The 17,535-nt window shown below is 39.7% G+C and overlaps 1 protein-coding gene across 14 annotated transcripts in view; it reads left to right on the forward strand.

Annotated features, from left to right (window-relative positions):
• Window positions 1-17,535, forward strand: part of TSNARE1 (t-SNARE domain containing 1) — a 533,649-nt gene that overhangs the window by 315,569 nt on the left and 200,545 nt on the right. For all 14 annotated transcript variants that reach the window (XM_074898355.1, XM_074898350.1, XM_074898344.1 and 11 more), the window contains 2 exons: window positions 2,774-2,846; window positions 16,347-16,429. In XM_074898355.1, coding sequence (XP_074754456.1) covers window positions 2,774-2,846; window positions 16,347-16,429 — 156 coding nt within the window. The remainder of the gene's footprint in view (window positions 1-2,773; window positions 2,847-16,346; window positions 16,430-17,535) is intronic.

The raw sequence follows: 17,535 nt of genomic DNA on the forward strand, positions 1-17,535 counted from the left end.
TGGGGATTGGGAGGCAGACAGCCCAAGTGCTTGTGGTTGAATTCGCTGAGGAGGACTCTATGAGGAGTCAACAGATCATCTGATCTTTCTTAGACAGAATTGCCCTCTTGTTTTATTCCAGTGGAAATACTTGAGGGGGGGGGGGGGGAAATGTATAATTCAAATATATTGCAATAACTTCTATCTAACCAAATGCACATGCAAAAACATGTTCATGAGTTTTAAGTTGCCTTCACTATAAAAGAAGTAGAACAAAATCAAAACGAGTGAAGTGTAGAAAGAATTTTGTTCATGTTGCAAGTAACAGAAACCAAAGACTAATGTGAGTGGCAATTTAGCCAAGAGAGACAAATGAGCATTCTGGGCTTTTTTAGTATTATTATTTGTTTGTTTAATTTTTCCTTAATCATCTTTTACTAAGCAGTTAAATTAGAGCAGAACAACACATTAAAGTTAATTCTTCATTCTTCACATTTTGTTAAACTTTCTCCTTTCAAAGATTTTTACAAAAAAAAAAACCCAAAACCTCCCCCACCCCAAAACCACACAACTAATTTCTTCTCATTTCCTGGCAAAGATTTACTACCACAGTGTTCAAGTGCAATCTCAAGTTACTTAAACTTCATTGCTTTTACAAAATATTCTGCAGTATTTGCAAGTTATGAATAATACCATACATAATTAAAGCTTCATTATACTTGACAAGTGAATGAATGAAGTGCATTTTGTGATATATTACCCGGTCTTTGGTTGGGGGTTTTGTTTTCTGTTTTATTATGATTTCTTACAGCTTTTTAAAACCTTTAGTTTCTCCTATTCTTCAGCTATTCAACAATTTGGTATATTCTAGAATTCACAATGGGACTCTCGGGCTTCACTGCAAATGAATGTCATTCTGCTGTATTATATGCATTATGTGATTAAATGTTATGTCATTTAACAAACTTCAGTAGAAGGGCATGAATTCATTTTGTACCGTTTTCTAAATTTGCCAGTGGGGAAGCTGAGTTCTTCAGAAGTGGGATGGAAGCAGTTGGACCTTTTGGCATGATGGACTAGAGTTGCATGAGGACCCGAGCAGATAAATGAATTACTGTGCAATTAGCCTCGGGAGAAGCAGATTCTTAGAAAATGTTTTCAACCTTTTAGAAATCATCCAGTTCTGGGTTCCCCAGTACAAGAAAACATGAACATGCTATTGGCCTTTCAGTCTGTGGGGTCTCCATCTTTATAAATATACAAAACCAAGTGGACGTGGCCCTGAACAACCTGTTTTAATTGACTGCTCTGAGAAGAGGTGTTGGACTGAATGATTTCCAGAGGTTCCTGCCAGCCTTAATGTTTCTGTGATTCTGTGATATGTACAGCTTAACAAAATGCATCCTGTCTGGGTGTCTTGTTTTCTGCTCTGCTAATGTTGTCTTACTGGTAGTGCATTTAGCTGTCTCTCTGTTATTATGTCTATTATTGCTAATTTAATGGTTTTTCGAAGAGCCAGTGTCATATGAAGTCAACATTTGCTCTTGTGTTTTCACAAAAGAGGGAAACAAACTGTCCTGATCTGATATCACGGAGGGTTCTTAAACGATCCCAAGAACGAGATTAAGACACAAACAAGGTCAGATGCCGTACAACCTTGTGAACTTTATTTTGCATACAACTGGTAATAGCGATAGGACAGAGAGAAAAAGGAAGGAGGAGTCAGAATCCCTAAGCAAGAAAACGGTAGAGATGCAGCAAGATTAATTACCAACCACCACGAATCCAGCAATGTGCCGTTGGCTCAGTCCTGGTGCAGGTGATGGTGCTCCAAGCTCCAAAAGTGACGACAAGGCTGAGAGGGAGAGAGAGAGAGATCCTGAGAGAGGAGTACACAGTCCTTTTATTGTCCCAGATTTCTCCAAAAAGCCCACCCATTTCCACTGGGCTCATTGTCTCGGGGTCCTCCATGCGCGCATGCCCTGGTGTTCACAGTGGTCGTGCCAGCCTGCACATCTTCTTCACCCCGATTTAATGTTGGGCAGATGTCGTGGTTTTGTCTGGGACAGTTCCTCTTCTCCAGAGCGTACTCCTCCATGTCCACGGAGGCCAGGAACTGGTGGTGGTGCAGCAGCAACGCTTGAGACAGACCGTCCGACGCAGTCCCTACACAAACTCACTGTCAATTTGCTGCATTGTAACTGAGAAAATGTTTGCGGGTTCTTTTTTATACCTGAAACATATAAATGAATCCATTCATCAAGCAGGTTTCTCCTTATTATCTTACCAATAAGGAGATTTTAAATTCAGTGAGTTCTTGATAATATCTTCCATCAGTTTACGAATAGTATTTTATCAGACAGATGCTATGCTGAAAGATTGCCTTTTTCTACGTAAAAATCAACATTCTGGGATGAATGGACTTCATCAACAATATTTTTTTTAGTAAGAAAAGGGTTTGCTGCTGTTGTTTTTATTGTTGGTTTTTTCTCTCCTCCACAATTCTGAAAAGCAACCGTATAATCTGATCATTCTACTTGTTTCTTATAGAAAACTTGAGTCAACCGGCTGATTTAGATCCAGCAAACAATGGCTTTAAGGGGATTTTTGATTTACTGCGGGAGCTTTATAAATTTTTATTTTAATTTTACACAGACAAAGTTTTCTGTGGGTTTTTTTGTTTTGTTTTGTTTTGTTTTGTTTTGTTTTCTTTGCAAAGCTTGACTGCAGAACGTGTCTGTTATGCTTGGTTATTCCCCCTTCATCATTAATGTTAGACTTTTTGTCTTTTCAGAGTGACATGTTGGATGTGAACCAGATCATTAAAGACCTGGCCTCCATGGTGCATGAGCAAGGAGACACAATAGGTAGGTATCACATTAAAGCATGGTCTTTATAACCCTCCTCCACCATTCCAGTGTGATGTTGCGTGGTCCCTCATGAGCAGCTGTTTGTTGATGCTGTGATTATTTTTCCTGGGTTTTGGGCATTTTGTGCATCCGGTGATGTTTTGATCTGACAAACTGCCCTGTGCAATCAGGTTCTCATATTAAGGATAGTTAGCTGGTATATTTAGCATAAAATAGAATTCACGGGGAGATTAATCCTTTCCCTTTTGACTGTAAAAAGGAAGCTGGAGAATATATAACATTAACTGGAAAGGGTTCCAATTCTTCCTTTCTACCTGGAAGTGTAATTAAAAAACAATAGCAGTAGCAATTATTGTTACGATTATTGATGGTGGTGGAGAAAATTAAGCTTCTTGCTTCTCCTAAATGGAATTTTCTTTTCATATTACAGGGTGTGTCTGATTAAATTTACAGTAGCCTAAAATCATGATTGTGCTCACTATGCATAGTCTGAAACTTCTGCTGCCTATGAGTTGACCCCCTCTTGCTCTCTAACTACCACTGGCTAGCAGTGTGGTTGAGAAAACTTGGGAGAAGAGTAACCCCTAGTATTATCTTTCAGAGCAGCCATTACTGATAGCCACCACTTTTTTGTGAATAGAGGGAGAAGATACAATAGGTCTGCTCCTTTCAGATTTCCTCTGACCCTTGTCTTTGTCACTGCTGCCTTTAGATGCCACTAACAACAATCAGACACTTTTTTTTTTTTTTTTTTATCTCTAATTTTGAGTATGTATGATAATACTGTGCTGTGCTTCAGAAGCAACTGTCTACTTCCAAATTTGAGATCTAACAGTCCTAAAGCCATGTTGAGGGACCTAAACTCCAGAGAAGCAAGATTTGTGGAGATATTTCTACCTTGCAGCGCTCAGCTGGAGTTCTCACTGGAGCTCCTGGGAGCTGGATCAAGTCCTAAGACAGCCATATGTAGATCATAAAAGAAGAAACTCTTCTCTGCTGTTTATTAATCACTCTGGATTTCTTTGCCAAGCGCATACCTTTGAAAGTTTCCCTTAGCATAAGATATCTCATTTCACACTGAAATGAGCTAGCTGCATCCCACTGAGAAACACCACTGAGGTTCACAGGTGCAGAAAAAAATCAAGATGATATATCTAAACCCAACTTTTTAGATTTTTTTTTTTTAATTTAAAAGAAACCAAACATGTTTGGAAGCTCATTTTTGTACATGGAGCCTGATTAATCTCCTAAAACCACATCAGATGCTAATGCCTTGAGGGACATGACAACATACATCATCTATCTCCAAGATACTTGTAACTCCTTTTCTTAAGGCAATATTTATTATTTTAAGATGCTGCCCATGCACAGAAGCAACCCCAATATTAACTTGCCTGTGAGAAACAGTTAGATTAAGTAGGACATTTTGTCTTTGAGCCAGCATAAGGGTTTTGTTGCTTTTATATCTGACACATTCTTTCTTCTTCCTCTCTCACTGCAGCAGATTTTTAATAGTATCTTTAAGAGTATATTTTCAGCCCGGCAGCTGGTCAAGGTATCTTCCCAACCAATCACTGAAAGATCCTACTCTTTATCTTTTGACATTCATATTACCCAGAAGTAAGTGAGATGAAGAGTCACGAGGTAGAGGGAGTTGAAACCCCGACAGTGAAAATTCAGATGCAATGATGATAAAAAACAATTCTCTTGGCACTTGTTTTATTTTTATTTTTTTTTTAATACATTTCACTTACATGCATGAAATGAACGCTCTGTGTGTGCTTATTTAGAAAACCCAGGTAAAATACACATCCAGGGAATGTGAGGAGCACCACTCAACTAAATGCTCCCAGGGCTGTAGAGAAAAGCACTCTCTGGTTCACCTGAGCTGGAAAGAATTCATGGAAAGAAATTGTCTGGCCTATGCATGGCACAGGCAGAGTAATGCATTCTTCTTACAAAAACATAAAATTAGTTTTGCTAGTGTGGGGGCCAGTTTCTTAATGAATACATTCATAAACCTCCCCGGGGCAGAGGGCAATTTCTGCCATGCAAGGGGGAAATAGATGAGGGGAAATGCAGGCTTGGGGTATCATGTCTCTGTTATTTTTTATCTTCTGCAAATAAACTTCATGTCTGTGTCCCTAGTCATGGCATTTCCTTGATAGGAACATTTTGCTGAGCATTACCCTATCAGTAAGCCCAAGCCGTCAAAGACAAAATAAGCTAGTGGAGTAGGTTACCTCTGAATCAACAGAAAGAATCTTTTCAGCACAATCTTACAGAAGATCTTGACAAAAGCATCCCTATGCAGCTTCATCACATAGAGTGCTGATAAGGGGAAAGAGTGTGAGGAGTAGGGCACTCATAGGAGAAACCAATAATTAATTGGCTGTGGAATTAGTGTTGGCAACATGGTTTTGGGTTCTATAGCCATGCGACCCTGTCTGCAAATTTAGCATCTTCTTGGGAGAGGTGGGATCCACCTAACCAGGCAGGGCAAAACTATTTTCACCAATAGGATGGCTGACCTCATAAAGAGGTCTTTAAACTAGGAATGATGGTGGAGGGATGGGGTGACCAGCAGCCATGTGAGGGAGCACTGAACAGGACTGCTGAGTAAAGGTCATGGGGCGGTGTGACAGAATGGGTTCACAAAGTCATCAAGAAGGCACCATTGCGGAGAAATACCCCAAACCATCTCCAGGAGCTCAGCATGCTGGGGTGCATCTCGGAAGTGCCATACACTGTGGAATGGCTGGGAAACAACGGCCATGTCATGAGCGATCCAGACTGAGTGGCCCCACTGTGATCAGGCTGTAGCTGTTGTGAAGAACACCTGCAAGGCCAAAGGGCTGAGAAACTGCGTGGGTTGCAAAAAGATAAGTAAACTGGAAGGTGGAAAACAAGCTGTTTGCCTAACAGAAGAACTGCGCATGGACACCACAACGGGACCAATCATAGAGGGCACGAGGGCGCGTGGACAAGTAGTTTTAGCCTATTAGCAATCAAGTAGCTGCATGTGTGCTTTATGGTAGTCTATAAATTGCTGTGTATCCTTTAATAAAGTGGCATTAACTTGATCACATTGATCGTATAAGTTGTGTCCAGAACTTCCGAGCCAGCAATACACTAATGCACACAGTATGAGAAATAAACACGAAGAGTCAGAGAGCTGTGTGCGGTTGCAGAGCCGTGGGGTTGTGGAGACATGGTATGGCTCCCATGACCGGAGTCTTGCCTTAGAAGGATCCAGGCTCCTTAGGAAAGACAAGATAGGAAGATGAGGAGGAGTCACCCTTTATGTAAGAGAGCAGGCGGAGTGCTGGGAGCTCTGCCTGGGGATGGATGAGGAACTGGTGAAGAGTTTATGTGTTAGGATTAAAAAGAGGACTGGCAAAGAGGGTGTTGGACTGGTTGTCTGCTGTAGGGCATCTGATGAGGAAAAAACAAGTGGATGAGGCCCTCTGCAGACAGATAGGAGCAGCTTCACGTTCAAAGGCCCAGGGGACCTTCAACCACCCCAATATCTGTTGCAGGGATAACACAGCAAACAATCCAAGAGGTTCAGGAGTCCGTTGATAGTAACTTTGTGGATCTGATGCACAAATGGCAATATCTGCAGGTGTCTAGAAGAGGGCCATCTCCAATGCTAAACTTCATTCTCATGGTAACAGAAGGGTTCTTCAGCCAAAAGCACCCAAGGAAAGGATTAAAGATTTGGTACTATGAGAGGTAAATTATGTTGGGGTCGATTGCTAGAGCAACAGTCACTTATTTCTATTCTCATAAATGGCCACTCAATTGAACTACAAGTGCCTCAACAGCTTGAAACTTTCCCACTGTTTCATACTAAATAAAATTATTTTACATGTACAAGCTTGTTCTTCTATTTGCCGTGCTGGGATAAATAGACACAGTTCCATGAAACAAATTTTATAACTGCTCTTTGGGAGAAGAGAATCCCCAGTTCCTCTGAAGAAAATGTCAGCAATGCAGCTGCCACTATTTTTATTAGTACCTCTTGAAGGCAAGTGCATATTTGTCTACCTCTGTAGGCTTCTGCCTGTGTTGTAACAGAGAATAAAGATGACCTGAATAATACAGTTATTGCATTCTTTTTGCCTAAGGCAAAAGAAAATGCTGTTCTCTTTTTGGTTTAGAGGAGCTGTTTTCCCATCCTACCTGCGTATGTAACCTTACTAGATATGCCAAAATAACATGCAAGATCTACATCCCTTATCTGAACTACTTTCATTCAACTTTCACCAGTTATATCACTGCAGCTCCGTCACATTTCTCAAAGTCACAGAGAAAGACTCACATTGTTCTGCAAACATTTACGCTTCTAAACGAGTCACGTTTCTTCCTCTTGGATGGTTTTTGAACCAACTTTCTGTTCAGTGTACCTGTGACATCCCCAACTCCCTAAAATGGGAAGAGATCCCAAGATCAAATACTGGCCACCTATTTTAAGATTACAGCAGCAGAGACACAGCAACTAATTTACCAGTCCTCTACGTCTTTGTACAGACCAAACATATACAAATCAATGCACAGCTAATCCCCCTTTCTGGAAGAAGACTCCACTGCATCAGGCAAAAGAATTCCTCTGACTTTCTTTTTCTTCCATTACTTTTCCAGGCTTAGGTCTTGGTGGTACTAATGTTTCACTTCACTCTTGAAGTCTGGACATTTTCTATTTGAAAATAATAGGGTGAAGAAGCTCCATAACGTGATAGAAAGTGGATGCTCCCTCACTTTACAAACATCACTACATGGTATCTGTCAGACTAGAGCCCACAGACCTGCCAAGATAAATATAAACATGGCAGCTGGTGCTTTCCTTCAGTCTCAGAAGAATTTCCTGATGGTGTCAATATATTCAGTCCTCAAGTACTGCTGGTATTCAGTGATATACCACATTGTCACTTATTGTCTAATGATAATAGTAATAAACCTCCTTCAAAGTAAAATATATTTTCATGAATGCAAATATATTGCTTATTTTAGAAGCTTTTGAACGTAGGGAGGGTTTTTTTTTAGGTTTGGGGGGGGTTGAGTGTTGTGTTTGGTGTTTTTTTTTTGTTTTTTGTTTTTTGTTTTTTTTTAAATTTGTGTTTTTTGTTGTTTGTTTGTTTTTGTTTTTGTTTTGTTTTGTTTGTTTGTTTGTTTTCACCTGTGAAAGCAGCTCAGTTTTGTTGCTTGTTCTAAATACTGTTGCCTTTCTGGCCTGAAGTCTGCTTTAACAAGTAGACACTGTCAAGAGTCAAGAGGGTCCATTAGCACTCTTCCACACGTGTCCTCCTCCACTCTGACTGCCTGAATGACACAACCAAGAGTCTGTTGTCAGATGCACTAATGCAAACAGAGCTCGGAAATCGTTCAACTGGATCCTTAACTAAATGCTCCTGAGTTATGTGTCTCAGCTGGGACATCTGCAGAAAATGAACATGTCTTGAGAACGGTCCCTGAATACCTGAATGTAACAGCCTTAATATCTACGTTCAGCTGAATGTGGTCTGCAAAGTCTCTCATTTGGTTGAGTTTCCTAAGTGATCTCATAGGAGGCTATTATGTGTATGGGTACATTTACGTTCTTATTGGTTCCTGATGAATTGGGAAATCTTCTCTTGTCTTTCTTGCTTTCAGCCACTTGTTGAGACATGGAGTTACACGTCCGTACAGAGCACAGCCCATGCGTGAAGGGTACACCGGGGTATTTCTGAATCAGTGATAATCTATTCCACTTCACACTCACTTCCCAAGAAACCTCCAATTTCCTTGTGCATCCTGGGTACATGCCCTATCATCAGCGTGTTGTTCTGTTATTAGAGTATAACAAAGCTTTATTGTAAACCACCCCAGCTGCTGAAATTACTTGGTCTTGCTGCCCTTAACTGCCTTGTAGACTACAATGTAAAGGTCACAACATTGTGCGTACCACTGACCTCGCTCTCCCTGTTTATCGGGGCTGCAGCAGCAGCAGTGGCCTCGCCTATTACTTTTCACACGATCTTGCCTTTGGACAGCACTGAAGATTCTATTCTGCAAGGTGCTCGGTTTCATGTTAGACACAGGGTGATGACCATGGCTACAAGTGAATTGTTGGTGTGGGCTACCACGATCTCTGACCACCTCATCTAACTCAAGATAATAGGCAGCACAAATAATGGATGAGCTTTTGTCCTTCTTTCCTGTTTCTGCTCTCTGTGAGTGTGAGTTTTTGTGTCTTCCCTTGTGTGTGGACTTTTACATTTCACTCTAGTGCTGACAGTGCTGACAACACAGCACACGCTGCTTGATAAGGAAAAGCATAATGGGTGACTCTACGTGTGCAAATTTACTAGTGCCTAAAGATTTGTCTGCTGTTCTGTGTTTGACCCTCAGAATGGGATTGGGCTGGTATACGTGCAGTTAATGAGCCAGCTAATTTTATACAAGAAAAAAGGCTCTTCCTTTTATGAGTTTTATTGCCATCAGTAAGATTATTCTCGCAACAATTTATCTGAAGTAATTTTTGGGAAGTTGGAACTTCCATGTTCTATTTTTTCTGGTAATGCTGCAATTGAGCAATAAATCTCATAAAGGCAAAAGCTGCTCAGGGGGTTACTTTATACCTGCTGGGAGGTGTTATATTCTGCCACAGACAGACTGTGTTTGGGAGGCCATGGTTTGGGCGGTTTAAGTAGATCAAACAAGCCATGTAAAGCAAAAAGGGTCAAGCAAGTTGTAAATATCAGTGACTTTACTTTGTAGGTAAAATATATGACCTTTCCAAGACAGCAAACAGAAATAAAGTATATTTATTTCTATGAATCATTACCCCTATGATCCTCATTTATTCCTGTGACGAACTCAGATTGACAATTCTTTCATCACTTGACTGAGCTATAGGACTCAATAGCATATGCAGTCAGCTGCGTGATGGAAGGTGAGTTGTTAATTGTAGATGAAAGTGGACTTCTGAAAAATATGGCGTTCAACTGAAATTAAGGCATTTATCCAAACCTTACCAATTCATGACCTGGATTTAAAAAAAAATAAATATTATTATTTTGATCTTTTCTTTTTTGTAATTTTAAAGATATTTACTTGCAGTTTGAAATAGTATTTCTTTAAATTGGATGTCTTATAGAATTAAAAAAAAAAAAAAAAAGTGTTGTTTACAGCACAATGAAAAAGAAAGAGCGTGCTACAGAGAAGTAGCTGGAATTTCCCAATCAAAACTTGATTGAGTGCTGTTTTGCTCTTTAAATTACTTTCAGAGATTATTTTAGAGAAAAAAAAAAATAATCTGACATGCCTATAAATTTCTGCACAAAAAAAAATGTCTTGTTGAAACACCTTTTTTATTTTTTTCATCAGAAAAAGAAGGAGATTGAAAAAATCAAAGTGAATCAGGCCTATTGCCATGATGTGATATCCTCCTATTTGCAAATTCTGTGGGATTAAAACTAGAGCCTTGGATTACCCAAAACCACCTGAGAGCATCATATGGGGACTGTGGATACCTCAGTTAGGTGTCTGGAAGTGTACACCAGGCCGTGAGGGTAGAGGCCATACCATGCGCCCTCAGGAAACTCTTCACATGCCGACTCTTCTCCTGCGGTAAATATCAGTAATTTGAGACCACTTGTCTCTGCAAGACAGAACAGTGAATTGCTTTGCATCTGCTAAAGTGGTAGTATTTCTGCACCCTACCATTTAGCACAGAGCAAATGATACGAGGTACCTTATTCTCTTGCAGGATGTGCTATTTTCCGATAGATATACGTAGGACAATGTTTGAATTTTAAATCCCTGGAAGATGTATCCTGGCAGGCATGGCAAACCTCTGGCAGGGCAATACCATTTTTCAGCACATACATATGTAGCAGATACTTGACATTTCCAAGATGCATTTCAAGGACAGTATAAATCACTCAGCAGCTGAAGTGTTGTAATTTATGCCCGTGTTTGGCCACTACCTTTTAGCTGTTATTCATAGACTAGGGCTTTGGGCTGTTGGCTGAAGAAAACCAGCAGGAAGAGCTGGTTATGACATTTTAGGCTAGTTTAAATAATCTTCCCAGACCTGCCTGGAAAATCAGGGTGAGTGATGGTTCCGTGCCTCAGTCCTTCCCTCTGAGGGTCATGGTGTGTTACTGTGTGGAAGAATGAGAGCTCTGCCCAAATCAAATAAAGCTAGGTTCTGTCTGCCTTTTGTTAGAAGTAATAACCACAGATCCTGATGACTCGTGGAGCTGCAAATTGTATTTCATTGCACCAGTCTAAGCCAGTGTGACCCATTTAGCTTTAGTTTAGCATACAGGCAAGATTATTTTGTAAATCCTCTTGCGTGCAGAATTTATAACTTGACGTTTACACTGAAGTTTGCAAATTGCTAACCCTAAGACATTTTAAACTTCACTGCAGAAGAGCTGCCATAGTTTTCCTTCTCCTTAACATCCACAGTTGTGCCTGTAGAGAGCCTGAGGGTCCTTTGTTCGTGGAATGACACTCACTTAAAACTCCCCAAGTACATAACAATTAGAATGGCGAAATACATTTTCACGCTGAAAGCAATTTCACTCCAAACTTTGTTTTTAATTAGGAAAGAAACCTTTATATATTACCAAGATACTCTTCTTCTTCTTTTTTTTTTTTTTTTTTTGTTGTTATTCTGCTTCTCAGTATGTTATATTTATTATTTTTAGCCAGAAGTTGTAGTGATAAAAGAGGGTTAAGCTTATTAAAGTGCTAAAAATAAAAGCATACTACGAAACCTGAAGGGGCCCATTTTGGTTACTGCCAAGTGGGAGTGTTTTAAAATTCTCATTCACAAGCTCACTTTCCTGTCTTTCAAGCAGTTTTACTGAAAATGCTGCCTTGTGAAACCAGTCCACTGTTGCTACTATAAAGACTCGGGTCATACAGGTTGATTCCTTGATACATTAGGACAAAACCCCCTACACCAGCCACCGTCACCCCAGCAATTTCACATATAAAAGTCGTGTTGGTCATCAGCATGGCTTGATCTCAGAAGACAGGTAAATAGATAGGGTTGAAAGACACCTCTTAGGGCCATCCATGGTTTCTGTCTCTGTGTGACAAATGTATCATAAAATCATAACAAATTACATCTAAGAGCTGGTTAGGTCAGTCGACTTCACTACTCCTATTGGAAAGGATGTGTTTTAGCTGGAAAATTAGAAATATTTTCCTAATTCCTTGATGCATTTGTTTGAACCCCCATCTGCCTTGGTGCAGGCCTGTCCCTCGATTTAATAAAATGGCGAGGAGATCTCCTTAAGGTTTTTGTTTGTTTTCAAGCTGTACCATACCTTCGTCATCACAGACTGAGGACAGAAAATTGTTGTGGGATTCAGGCTCTTTGGAAAATCCTGGACCCAGGGCTGGGTTATCCCACCTCTTTGGGAACAGTCCCCGTTTCTTCATACCAAAGCCAAAGAGAAATGAAAAGACCAACCACTCCAGAACTTTTTTTTCAGTCTACCTAAGCTCCTACCACCCTTCTGGAAATATTTGTCTCTTCATCTGCAAGCAAAGTACCTTGCAAGGGGACTGGAAGTGAGCAGGATGAAGCTATGAACCATCACTAGCGTGCAGCAAAGATGCACTGAAATAGCTGTGACACATTCATCATTGACTTATTAACATCATTGGCTTACCAACATCACTGACTTGTTACTTAGTTCCTTGTGATTTGACCCAAATTCTCTTCCTTCCTTTGCTTTCCTGTGTTAATCAGCAGAAATATCTAGTTAAATTGTGTTACATATTTATGTCTCATTTTTATAGAGTTTTAGTGCTGGTTTTGTGGGGTTTTTTTTTGTTTTGTTTTAGTTTTCCCCCTGTGTCTCAGGATAACAAATTTATTTTTAAAAAAAAGAATTTAAATGGGTGGTTTGTTTATTCTAAGGATGGAATTACTCCATTAGGAGAACAAGTGAGCAGAAACACTGCCACCAGGGTCCAGCATCTTCCTGTAACATCACATCAACTTGTATAGGACATGTAGCACACGTCCATCCTCCTTGTGAAAGCCTGTGCTGGGAAAAATGTAGATGATGTTTGCAAAACACAGTGCATAACGTATGATTAGCCCATCGCATGTAGTGCTAAGGGGGGGTGTTTACAGTCTTTAATTTTGTGTAACAAAGGTAAATCTCCTTAGGCCTCCCAGCAGGCAGCAGAAAACACTAGGTACCTCTAGAGGACCATTTTAGGAAGTTAAATTAAGCTCCTTCTGTGACTTCCCCCTGCCCTAAAAGGAGCATGGATTACTCTTGTTTTAGTAGGATGGATACGTTTCATAAATTTCTCCTCTGTAGCTCTTCTATGCCTAAATTATTAATTTTCTGAGGACAATCAACCTTTAAGAGGCACTGAGTAGTGAAGGGTGTCTGCGCTGAGGTCCTAGGAAACATCAGATACATGAGCAAGTTCTGTTACGTTGATTAGGCAGTTGTCATGGTGTTCAGCACCTTGACTCCCCACCCCTTCCAAATTTCCCAAACGCCCCCATCCTTTCCAAATCCCGTCACAAAGTAGCTTAAAACATGGAGGTACTTTCCTACATAATGTTGTATTTTGTAACCCAAAACCATGGTCAGACTTTGTGCTTCTAAAATGAGCAGGTGTCCCAGCAGGATACATTCTTAGTTTTGGTTCAATTTTTTACCTGATTTTTTTTTTTTTTTTTTTTTTTTTCCCATCCTAACGTGTCGCAGCTTGGCTATAGGAAAGCTTTGGCATGTTGGAGCTTTGAGTGGTCAGGATCTGAACTGATGCAAACTGGTGTTGTCACAGTGGCTGGTTCTTATGCACTTCCACAGAATGTATAAAAATATTTCTAGGCAAAACCAGTCTGGTTAACTATGCATCATATAGTCATGCTTAACCATGGAAATAAATACTTGTCAACAACTAGACAACTAAGAATTTGTCACCTTGGGTGAGTGACAGGTTATTCCAGCTGATGCTCCCTGGCTGTGTTAATGACCTATTAACTCTTTTTTTTTCTCTGCTTTGTGCCCTGTTGTTTCCATATGCACGGAGGTTCATATACACAGCACTGGAAACTGGACTGGAACTTGTAGCTGCCAAACTCAGCACTGTCTTAACATGAAAACATGGAACAAAAGCACTTGTTTGTCCTACAAAGCCAATCTAGCCCATAGACCTACCACTTCTCAGCTATTTCTCAGTTCTAACCATAAAAACCAAATGTCCCTCTACTGCTCCTCCTATGAAATATGTCGAATGATCAATTACTGACTTGTGGGTCAGCCTCAACGTTTGGCTGGAAATACATCAGGGCCAGCCCTGGAGTTGGGACATTTTATTCTTTTTAACCAGAAGTGTGATACCAGTTGTCCAATAGCACTTGTGGAGATGTGGTAGTAGGATTTTCCTTGTAAACTCTCCTAGGACCTCATTATTATCAAGTGACAGTTTGAAATCTGTCTACCACGTTTCACCCACAAGAAATACCTTTTTTTCTCAGGCACACCTATTTGAGGTACACCCTGGGTAGATCCATTCACATGACTAAAATGTTGCTCACCGCAATGTGCTGTTGTGTCATTCATGTTTCTGTTCATCGTTTTTGGTAATTCCAAAATTTTTTTTCTACTGGCATTGAAAAGAAAAATCTGTCAATTTCCCAGAAATGCCTTCAGCTCGATGCAATACTGGACATAAAGTCTTCAAGGCTGTCACACTGATGTGTGCGTGGATGCAGGTCTTCTAAGGCTCTGTGAAAGAAAATTTGATATTTCTTCATACATACATAAAGGTTTTGTTCTGGAAGCCCTTTGATCTCTTCCTGATGAATCCTGAACGCAAGGAAAGCATTTGGGCAGATGTCAGTGATATCAACCAAGGCCTATGGTTAAAACTCTTAATAAAAACAGTTTTAGAAGAAGCGTTGGATATAGCCAATAAAAGTATGCTATATCATTCTATAAAGTTGCTGGCCATGTAGTTCTTTTTTTCTTGTGTACTGCAGCATGCATAATCTAAAATAAAAGAAATGGAAAACCATCTCTTCCAGATTTAATACAAGACTTTTAACGGGTTTCCAAGTTTTAAGCTGAACTTTGTTTATTCCATGGTTCTGTTGGTTTGCAATTTCTTTGCTCTTTTGTTTTAACTTGAGTTATCAGAAATTCATAATTACATTAACAGACTTGAAACACTGTTTCTCTTAAAAATGGAAAAAAAAAAAAAAAACCTGCACAAAATCACTTTCCACAGTTTATCTGCAAACCCTCATTTCTGTACCCATCGCAAGAGTGGCCAGACTAATTAATGTTCTTTCATTCAAAAACAAAAGAATAAATTACTGAAATCTTCTGTGGCATGTCTTAATCCAACTCCTAATACCATCAGTTGAAGAATTTCTATTCATTTTATTAAGGATTAGAGAAATCCCTGGAACCTTATTCTCCAATTTCTACCTGTGACTGAATTCCTCCTGACTCTTTTCGTATACTCCATGGTGTAATATCTGCTCAAAAGCACACAGGTGCAGACCAAGTGCACATATTTTTCCATTGTGACCAGAAATTATTGGCTGTACGCCTTTTAGAGGACAAGGTGGTCAAGTTTTCTAAGATTTCTGCTGGAAGCACAAACCCTTATTTGCAGGTTTTATACCGTAGGTGTCTTGTTTTCTAAGCACAGCTCTGGAGTAAAAGTTAATACTTGTCTTTGATGGAAGTAGAGAGCTGCCAGCTGCAATGTGTAGCTGGTGATCTTTCTTTTCTACTCTCATTTTGATTCTTCATGGTTTCTCCAGCTTCCCCCAATGTCCGACCTAGCAATCTAGGTTGAGATACTTCTCCCTTAATTTTACGTACCGGCAATATGTCTCAATCTGAACCTTCTGTACAAACCTCCATTGCAGCTTGGAAATGTGATCCAGGAGTTTAGGTTGTGATTTTTCTAACCTGTTCAGCAGCAGGCGGCTATTGCAGGGGGAGATGAATTGCACACTATGGACTTACTCTCTGTTGACCATGATAGCGTCCGACGTGACTTGCTCAAATACAGATACCTGAGGATGGTCAATAACCCACATGTACTCAGATTAATCTTATCCCTGAGCTTTAATAAAGACATAATTTCAGATACATTGTCATGTCCTTTCTGTAATTTAACTCCAGTAAATTTAACTCAAGTAAATTTACCAACTTTCCTTTGAATTCCCTACGCTCTTCTCATTGGTTTCAGTGGGAATGGGATGAGCTTCTAACCTCCATCCTGTCTGGGGACACATGGAGATCTGTCAGTCATACTGCTTCTGATTGATGGGTTAGGTATTCATCAAAATGGGTGACGTTCCTATTTCCCTGTAGTAATAGAGCTTGCAAACAAGAAGCTGCTCATCTCTCTATGTCCATGAGTAAATTGCTGAATTGCTGTTGATATAAAGTCTTTGTTTTAGGTTTGTACCCTGTAATTATCTTCTATTATCTTAATTTGCAGATAGTATTGAAGCCAACATCGAGACGGCATCGTCTAATGTAGAATCAGCCAATGAGCAGTTGGCAAAAGCCAGTCAGCACCAAGTAAGTGGGTCTAAAATTCCTTACGGGTACATTCAATAATAGTATTTAAAATAAAGAGAACACTTGGCAGCTGTGAACCACATAGCACATGGGCTGTATTGCATTTGTGCTACCTGGAAAGATGATAAAGCATATTCTAAGTAAGAGGTAAATTTTTTTCTTATATATATCATTAAATTACTGTAGCATTGACAATTTGCATTAGGTTAGTCATTAAGAGATCTGCATATTAAAGTGACATTTCCCAGTAGGAAGCTCAACAATTAGCTACTGTTTTTCTTGGAAAGACGTCAGAAAAAGTGCATCGTTTAAGTGTATATGTGCTTCTTATTGGAGTGTTTTCCTATAATCAGGAAACAGTGCTTTTCAAAAACAACTGAGTTGTCAAAAGACGTGATGTGGTTGGTGAATAATGGCTATGGGAATGGTGTTCAGCACTTTTTAAAGGCAATTAGAGGGTGGTTTTTGTAGACTTTATCTTTATTGGAGCAAGAATAACACACGCAAAAAAACATTAATCTTTTTGAAAATAGCTTGATCAGAAAGAACTCTTCAATGGTTATAGTTAGTACATTCTAGGGATGAAGGGAGGGAAGTGAACAAAGAAAAAAAATGTTATTGTTTTCATTGGATTGACGGAACAAAAGCTGTTTACTTTTTCCTCAATCGTAAATCGGTTTGTTGAAGTCCAAAATGAGTTTCATCTACCTGAAATCTTGTTGCGACAAAATATAGCTGAGGTCCATGCGAGTACGTAGTGCCTCCTTGTTGGTCCTTGGACACAATGAATTCTGAATGTCTGGGGCAAACCTCTAGACCAAAGGAGTATGAGCCATAGGCATTTTACTCCACTGAAAAGGAGTAATGTGATTTAAAAATTATCTACAGCTCATTTTCTGGTGAAACGCACTTTGGAAATTGTGGGTAATAAGAGCAACTTTTGTAAAACTTTGATATTGTAGAAAATAAGTGTGGTCTTGGCTACGTTTTGGTTTTAAAGACATATATATTCAAGATAATGTGTGTCACCCTGCATGTAATCCTGGATTTACTTTGAAAACAGCCTGTTGCGTTTTTACTGCATGAAGTCTAAAACGAGACTAGAA

The sequence above is a fragment of the Athene noctua genome, chromosome 2 (assembly GCF_965140245.1).
Source record: "Athene noctua chromosome 2, bAthNoc1.hap1.1, whole genome shotgun sequence".
Lineage (NCBI taxonomy): Eukaryota > Metazoa > Chordata > Aves > Strigiformes > Strigidae > Athene > Athene noctua.